This window comes from Anser brachyrhynchus (assembly GCF_964034855.1).
Source record: "Anser brachyrhynchus genome assembly, contig: SCAFFOLD_305, whole genome shotgun sequence".
In the NCBI taxonomy this organism is placed as follows: Eukaryota; Metazoa; Chordata; class Aves; order Anseriformes; family Anatidae; genus Anser; species Anser brachyrhynchus.
Genome location: NW_027664111.1, coordinates 35,782 through 44,154, shown reverse-complemented (window position 1 = coordinate 44,154; position 8,373 = coordinate 35,782). Strand labels below are relative to the sequence as shown.

The 8,373-nt window shown below is 67.6% G+C and overlaps 1 protein-coding gene across 1 annotated transcript; it reads right to left on the bottom strand.

The window, feature by feature from the left end:
• Window positions 1-302: 302 nt before the first annotated feature.
• Window positions 303-7,653, bottom strand: CKM (creatine kinase, M-type). The gene is made up of 8 exons (XM_080608445.1): window positions 7,580-7,653; window positions 5,748-5,949; window positions 4,265-4,419; window positions 3,880-4,012; window positions 3,069-3,240; window positions 2,727-2,850; window positions 1,691-1,880; window positions 303-587 (listed from the first exon to the last, which is right to left on the bottom strand). Exons 2-8 carry the CDS (start codon window positions 5,938-5,940, stop codon window positions 409-411), a joined length of 1,146 nt encoding a protein of 381 aa, XP_080464571.1. The 5' UTR covers window positions 5,941-5,949; window positions 7,580-7,653; the 3' UTR covers window positions 303-408.
• Between the last annotated feature and the right edge of the window lie 720 nt (window positions 7,654-8,373).

Below are 8,373 nucleotides of genomic sequence, written 5' to 3'. Positions count from 1 at the left end.
CCCCCCCCTTCCCCCCCCCCATTCCCAGCCCTGTACAGCCCTGTAAATAAGGTCTGGGGTCCCAGCGCCGCCCCCCCCCCCCCTTCCCCCCCTAACCCCGGCACATTTTTAAGTTATTCCTGCCCCAGTTTGTACCCCGGCCCCAATAAACATAGGAGACCCGTGGCTGTCTTGCCTGGCACCAATCGCACCCAGCACACGCGTGTGCCCCCCCCTCCCCCCCTCGGGTCGCCCCCATGGTGGCGGGGGCGATGTCCCCACAGCTTTGGGTGACACCCAAAGGAGCACCCCGGACACCTGGGTGCAGAACTGGGGGCCAGCGGCGTTTTTTATTGCGGCTGGGCCGGTGGGAGCGTGTGGGGGGGGGGTGGTGGTAAGTGTCGGGGTGGGGGGGTTGGTGGGGGCGCCCTATTTCTGGGCCGGGATCATGTCGTCGATGGACTGGTTCTGCTCCAGCTTCTTCTCCATCTCCACCATGAGCTTGACGCCGTCCACCACCATCTGCACCTGCTCCACCTCCGAGAAGCCCAGGCGGTCGGCGTTGGAGATGTCGAAGACGGCGCCCACGGCCGCCGTGTCCACGCCGCCTGCGGGGAACCGAGGGGGGGGCCTCAGCACCCACGCCCCCCCCCCCCGTCCTCGTGTCCCAGTGCCCCTGTCCCCGTTCCACCTGGTCCTGGACCCCACGGGCCTGTGCCCTATGGCTTTGTGCCCGGCTGTGCCCTCTGTTCTTTGTCCCCATGGCTCTGTGTCCCTATAGCCCGATGTCCCACGGCCTTGAGCTCCATGTCCCCATGTCCCCATATCCCTATGCCCATGTGCCCCATGGCCGTGTGTCCCTACATCCCCATGGCCCTGTACCCGTGTGTCCCGCGTCCCTATGCCCTTGCGTGCCCCATGTCCCAGTGTCCTTAAATCTCCACGTCCCTGTACCCACATGTGCCTCATGTCCCTAAATCCCCGTGTCCCTGTACCCATGTGTCCCATGTCCCAGTGTCCTTAAATCTCCACGTCCCTGTACCCAAATGTGCATCATGTCCCTAAATCCCCATGGCCCTGTACCCATGTCCCCATGTCCCCATGTCCCAGTGTCCTTAAATCTCCACGTCCCTGTACCCAAATGTGCATCATGTCCCTAAATCCCCGTGTCCCTGTACCCATGTGTCCCATGTCCCAGTGTCCTTAAATCTCCACGTCCCTGTACCCAAATGTGCATCATGTCCCTAAATCCCCATGGCCCTGTACCCATGTGTCCCATGTCCCCATGTCCCTACATCCCCATATCCCCACATCCCCATGTCCCTATGCCTATGTGCCCCATATCCCCGTGTCCCTACATCCCCACGTCCCTGTACCCACATGTGCCTCGTGTCCCTACACCTTTATGTCCCTGTGCCCACGTGCCCCATGTCCCTGTGTCCTTAGATCTCCACGTCCCTGTTCCCTCATGCCCATGTCCCTATGCCCACGTGTGTCCCTACACCCCCACCTCCCCGTGCCCCATGTCCTTACACCTTCATGTCCTTGTGCCCACATGCCCCTGACATCCCCGTGCCTCTTGCCCCTGTGCCCATGGTCCCCACACCCATGCGTCCAAGCACCCCGTGTCCCCTTCCCCATATTCCCACGTCCCCATCCTACGTCCCCAACCCATATTCCCCTGTGCCCCCCCCCAGGTCCCCGTCCCCACCTGTGCCGCGCTTCTGGAGGCGCAGGCGCTTGAGCACCTCCTCGAACTTGGGGTGCTGGCTGAGCTTGGGCAGGCGGACGTGGACGCCGCCGCGCAGCCCCGTGCCCAGGTTGGAGGGGCAGGTCAGGATGTAGCCCAGGTGCTCCGTCCACATGAAGGGGTGCCCGGCCTTCTTGAAGATCTCCTCGATCTGCGGGGGACGGGGGACATGGCACGGGGGTCACTCGCCCGGCGCGGCTGTCACTGACCCCACGGACACACACCCCCGTCCCCCCCATATTCCTAAATCCCCAATGCCCCAAAACCTGTCCCCTAAAATCCACAAAGCCCTAATCCCCATGTCCCCCAGTGCCCATATCCCCCAAATACCCCATGTGCCCCAACCCCTATGGCCCCCAATCCCCATGTGCCTACATCCTCCACGTCCTAATCTCCACGCCCCCCACATCCACATGTCCCCCCCCAATGCCCCAATCTCCATGCCCCCCATATCCCAATCCTCATTTCCCCAGTGCCCCCCAGTCCTCATGTTCCCTCGTCCTCCTATGCCCTAGTTTCCATGCCCCCCATGTCCTAATCCCTGTGTCCCCCCGTGTCTCCCCATGCCCTAATCCCAGTGTCCCCCAGTGTTCTAATCCCTGTGTCCCCTGTGCCCTAAACCTCGTGATCCCCATGCCCTAATCCCCGTATCCCCCACGTCCCTCCATGCCCTAATCCGTGTCCCGCATGCCCTAATCCCCACATCCCCATGCCCTAATCCCTGTCATCCTTGTCCTAACCCCCACGTCCCCCATATCCTAATTCCTGTGTCCCCCATGTCCTCCCAAACCGTAATCCTTACATCCCCATGTCCCAACCCCCATTTCCCCCATACCCCCCCCAATGCCCTAATCCCCATATCCCCATATCCCCATGCCCCCAGTATGTCACCCCCATGGGACTGCTCCCACAGCCCCAAGACCTCCCATTTCCCCCCCAAATCCCCCCCCCCCACGTCCCCACCCCCCCCGCCACCCCCCCCCGGGCCCTTCCCCACCTTCTTGAGGCCGACGCAGAAGCGCCTGAAGACCTCCTTCATGTTGCCCCCCTTCTCCATGGAGATGACGCGGAGGTGGTCCTCCTCGTTCACCCACACCAGGAAGGTCTTGTTGTCATTGTGCCTGCGGGGCGGGGCGGGGGGGGGGCACCCTTAGCACCCCCCCGTGCCTTCAGGTGCCCCCTGCACCCCCAAAATATACCCAGACCCCCCCTCCTCCCTTTTTTTGGGGGAGACCCCAAACCTTGGGGTCCCATTTCAGCCCCCCAGCAGGGATGGGGGGGGTGGGTGGGTTTGGGGGTGTCCCCCAAGGCCTGGTGCCCCCCCCCCCCGGGTGCCCACCAGATGCCGCGGGCGTCGGGCCAGTCGCGGGCCATGCCGGAGGCGAGCAGCAGGGGCGAGACGGGCTTGTCGAAGAGGAAGTGGTCGTCGATGAGCTGCTGCTGCTCCTGCTCCGTCATGGCCTTCAGCGGGTAGTAGCGCCCCTTGAACTCCCCCTCCAGGCTGTTCAGGGCTGCGGGGAGGGGTCAGGACACGCCCTGCCACGCCCATGCCACGCCCAGCCACGCCCAGCCACGCCCACGCCACGCCCACGCCACGCCCATGCCACGCCCGGCCACGCCCACTCGCCCGACAGCCTCGCCCTGTGCCCACAAGCCCAGCCCCACCGCCCAGAGGCCACGCCCCCAGCCAGAGGCCACGCCCACAGCCAGAGGCCACGCCCCCAGCTCAAAGGCCACGCCCCCTGCCCGCAGGCCACGCCCCCAAACACCCCAGGTGTGACCGCACCCGTGAGCCGCGCCCGTGACCGCAAGCCACGCCCACAAGCGCAATAGCCACGCCCCCACGCCTGCAAGCCACGCCCACACGCAGAGACCACGCCCCCGTGTGAAAGCCACGCCCACACCCAGAGGCCACGCCCACCCAGAGGCCACGCCCACGCCTGTGCCCTGACCCCCCCACCTCCAGCCCTCCTGCTAAGCCACGCCCTCCCGTCTGACCACGCCCCTCCCGTCTGACCACGCCCCCTCCGTCTGACCACGCCCCCTCCCGTCTGACCACGCCCCCTCCGTCTGACCACGCCCCCCTCCCGTCTGACCACGCCCCTCCCGTCTGACCACGCCCCCCCTCCCGCAGGCCACGCCCCCCTCACCGGTGACGGACAGCTTCTCGATGGCGCGCCGCTCCCCCCGGCTGCAGTGGGGGGGCAGGGAGTAGCCCTTGATGCTGCGCCCGGTGCGCACGCGGCTGCTCAGCACGTACTTGGGGTCCAGGTCCTCGCCCCCCTGCACACAGCACCCATCATGGGGGGGGTGCTTACCTGGGTGACCCCCCCCCCATGTCCACAAATCCCCCCCACATCCCCAAATCCCCCCCCACGTCCCCAAATCCCCCCCATGTCCCCAAATCCCCCCCATGTCCCCACTCCATGTCACCCCCCCGCACCCAAATCCCATTGATCCCCACCTCCCGAGCACCCCACGTGGCCCCACCCATGGGTGCAGCCCCCACCCCCAAATATGCCCCCCCCCCAGCACCTTGAGGTTCTCGTGGTTGAGGTCGGTGCGGTGCTTGTCGGTGGGTTTGTAGCCGCCGTGGCGGTCCTGGATGACGGGGTCGAAGAGGTCCTTGAACACCTCGTAGGACTCCTCGTCCCCGGCCACGCAGCCCACCGTCATGATGAAGGGGTGTCCTGCGGGGCGGGGGGGTCAGCGGCACGCAGCGATGGGGACAATGGCACCGGGGACAATGGCACTGGGACACCGGAGAAGGCATGGGGACAACAGCACTGGGGACAATGGCACTGGGGCACCAGGGATGGCAATAGGGATGATGGCACTGGGAATCGGGCTGGGGACAGTGAATCAGGGCAAAGGGGACAATGGCACTTGGGGACAACGGACTGGGGCACTGAGGAACTGGGGATGACACTGGGGACAAAGGACCAGGCCACCAGGGACAATGCCACTGGGGACAATGGCACCTGGGGACAATGGCACTAGGGACAATGGCACCTGGGGACAATGGACTGGGGCAACGAGGAACTGGGGATGGCACTGGGGACAATGGACCAGGGCACTGGGGACAATGGCACTGGGGACAAGGGCACTGGGGACAAGGGCACTCAGGAACAATGGCACTTGGGGCACCAGGAATGGCACTGGGGACTGGGCTGGGGACAATGAACCAGGGCACCGGGAACAATGGCACTGGGGACAATGGCACCTGGGGACAGTGGCACTGGGGACAACGGGATGGGGAACTGAGGAACTGGGGATGGCACTGGGGACAATGGATCAGGGCACTGGGGACAATGGCACTGGGGACAATGGCACTGGGGACAATGGCACTGGGGACAATGGACTGGGGTACTGGGGACAACGGACTGGGGCGCCGAGGAACGGGGGATGGCACTGAGGACAATGGACCAGGACACTGGGGACAATGGCACGGGGGCACCAGGGGGACGATGACCCAGGGCACCGGGGACAATGGCACTGGGGACAATGGACTGGGGCACTGGGGACAACGGACTGGGGCGCCGAGGAACGGGGGATGGCACTGAGGACAATGGACCAGGACACTGGGGACAATGGCACGGGGGCACCAGGGGGACGATGACCCAGGGCACCGGGGACAATGGCACTGGGGACAATGGACTGGGGCACTGGGGACAACGGATTGGGGCGCCGAGGAACGGGGATGGCACTGGGGACAATGAACCAGGACACTGGGGACAATGGCACGGGGGCACCAGGGGGACGATGACCCAGGGCACCGGGGAGAATGGCACCGGGGACAATGGCACTGGGGACAATGGACTGGGGCTCTGGGGACAACGGACTGGGGCACCGAGGAACTGGGGATGGCACTGGGGACAATGGCACGGGGGCACCAGGGGGATGATGACCCAGTGCACTGGGGAGAATGGCACCGGGGACAACGGCACTTGGGGACAATGGCACTTGGGGACAATGGCGCTTGGGGACAACGGACTGGGGGTGCCCTGGGGACACGCACCGGGGTTGTCGACGCCGGTCTGGATGACGTCGTCGAGCGTGAAGCCGCTGGGGGTCTCCTTGTCGCGCAGGCGCTGGTAGAGGGCGGGGGTCAGCACCTTGGCCATGTGGTTGTTGTGCTTGGAGAGGTCGGGGAACTCCTCCTCCGCCGAGAACTTCAGCTTGTGCTTGTTGTGGGTGCTGCTGAACGGCATGGCGGCGGGCTGCGGGCACGGCGTGACGCGGCGTGAGAGGCGGTGACAGGGCGTGACACGGCGTGACAGACACGGCGTGACACGGCGTGACATGGTGTGACACGGCATGACACGGCGTGACATGGGGTGATGGGGACACGGCGTGACACAGCATGACATGGGACGTGTCGTGACAGGGTGTGACATGGCATGACACAGTGTGACAGTGTGACAGAGGACATGGTGTGACACGGCGTGACACAGCGTGAGAGGGGCACAGTGTGACACGGGGTGACACAGCATGACATGGGATGTGGCATGACATGGCGTGACAGGGGGTGATAGGGGACACGGCGTGACATGGTGTGACACGGGATGTGTCATGACAGGGTGTGACATGGCATGACATAGTGTGACAGTGTGACAGGGGGCATGGTGTGACACTGTGACAGGAGACACGGTGTGACACAGTGTGACAGAGGACATGGCGTGACATGGTGTGAGGAGGGCACGGCATGACACGGCGTGACATGGGATGTGGCATGGCACAGTGCCACACAGGATGTGGCATGACATGGGGCATGGCGTGACACAGGGCATGGCATGGGACAACACAGCATGACACAGGGCATGGTGTGGCATGGCGACGCGGCATGACATGGGACACGGCGTGATGCGGGACGGTGCGACATGGCATGACACGGGGTGACACGGGGCACGGTGTGACATGGGACATGGCACAACACCGGGCACATCGTGACACGGGGCATGGGGAAAGGCTTGGCAGGGCCACCAGGGCACAGCGTGACACGGGGCATGTCGTGACACGGGGCACAGAACAGGGTATGGCATGGCCACCAGGGCAGCCTGGGCACTGGGACAGGGTATAGCATGGTATGTGGTGTGGAGTGACACGGGGCACGTCGCGACACGGGGGACGTCGCGACACGGGGGCACGTCGCGACACGGGGGCACGTCGCGACACGGGGGCACGTCGCGACACGGGGGCACGTCGCGACACGGGGGCACGTCGCGACCACCCAAGCAGCCCGGGCGCAGGGGCTGGGCACGTGGGGGTGGGACACGGGGGGGCGGGGGGGGCAGCACGAAGCCACCGGGGGTGGAGGGGCGTGGCCACGGCGGGGGCGTGTCCGAAAGGGGGCGGGGCCACGGTGGGCGTGGCCCTTGTGGGCGGGGCTACGGGGGAGGGGGCGTGGCCGGGCCAGATTTGGCCGGGGCTGCGCGGGGGCTTTTTATAGCCCGGGGCTGGGGGGGGGCAGCAACGGGGCGCCGGGGGGGGGGGGGGGGTGGGAACCGGTCCCGGTCCCGGGGTCGGTCCCGGGGGGTTCCCACCCTGGGGGGGTCTCACCGCGGGGGGGGGTGAATCTCGGGGGGGGGGTTCCCACGGAGGGGGGGGGTCTCACCGGGGGGGGGGGGGGGGGGGGGGGGGGGGGGTCTCACCCGGTTCCCGGGTTCCCGTTAACCCGGGGGGGTCCGGCTCGCCCCGCTCCCGGTCGGGCGGCACCGGGGGGGGTCCCACCGAGGGGGGGGTGGTTCGGCTCGGTTCGGTTCGTCCCGGGAGGGGGGGGGGGGCGGGTCCGGTGCTGCCGGTCCCGGGGCGGGGGGGGGGGGGGGGGCTCGGGTCCCGCTCGGGGCTTACCTGGGCGGCGCGGAGCGGAACGGGCGGAGCGGCACCGGCGGGGCTGGCGGCGGGCACCGGGGCCGCCCCCGGCCTTTATCGCCCCCGGGCCGCCCGGTCCCGCCCCCGCCCCGCCCGGCGCCGGGGGCCCGAGGGCAGCGGGGGGGGGGGGGGGGGACCGGGGGGGGGCCGGGGGGGCTGGGGAGGGGGGGTCACCGGGACCGGGACCGGGACCGGGGATGGGGCGGGGGGGGGGGCGGCGACACCCGTACCGGGACCGGGCTGGGTCCGGTGGAACCGAGCGGGGGCCGGGCGCTGCCGGAGCGGCCGCCGGGAGCGGGGAGACCCCCCCTAGAGCTCCCCCCCCCCCCCCCCCGAGGATCCGCCCCCGGTGTCGGGTGGTCGCTGGGCTCCGGGCCCGGCACCTGCCGGCCCCGGTATGCGCGGCCCGGCCCCGGCGCCGGTGCACGGCGTGCGGGGGGCACGGGGCACACCGCAGCTGCACGGGGCACGCCGCACGGTTGCACGCCCCGCGGTTGCACACCCCCCGGTTGCACACCCCATGGTTGCACACCCCCCGGTTGCACGCCGACCGGGTGCACACCGAACGGGTGCACAGCGCGCAGCTGCAAGGTGCACAGCTCACGGTTGCACACCCCCCGGTTGCACGCCCCGCGGTTGCACACCCCTCGGTTGCACACCGAACGGGCGCACGGCGCGCAGCTGCTCCGCGTACGGTTGCACGGGGCGCGTTGCACGGTTGTGCACCGCGCAGTTGCACGGTGCGTGGTTGCACGCTGCACGGTTGCACGGTG

Bases quoted from the DNA above. Each gene is read 5' to 3' on its own strand.
- CKM (XM_080608445.1), bottom strand. From the start codon at position 5,940: ATGCCGTTCAGCAGCACCCACAACAAGCACAAGCTGAAGTTCTCGGCG. The intron at 2,851-3,068 runs GTGGGCACCCGG...CCCGCCCCGCAG, and splicing joins CCCGACGCCCGCGGCATCTG to GCACAATGACAACAAGACCT. The intron at 1,881-2,726 runs GTGGGGAAGGGC...CGTCCCCCGCAG, and splicing joins TCTGCGTCGGCCTCAAGAAG to ATCGAGGAGATCTTCAAGAA.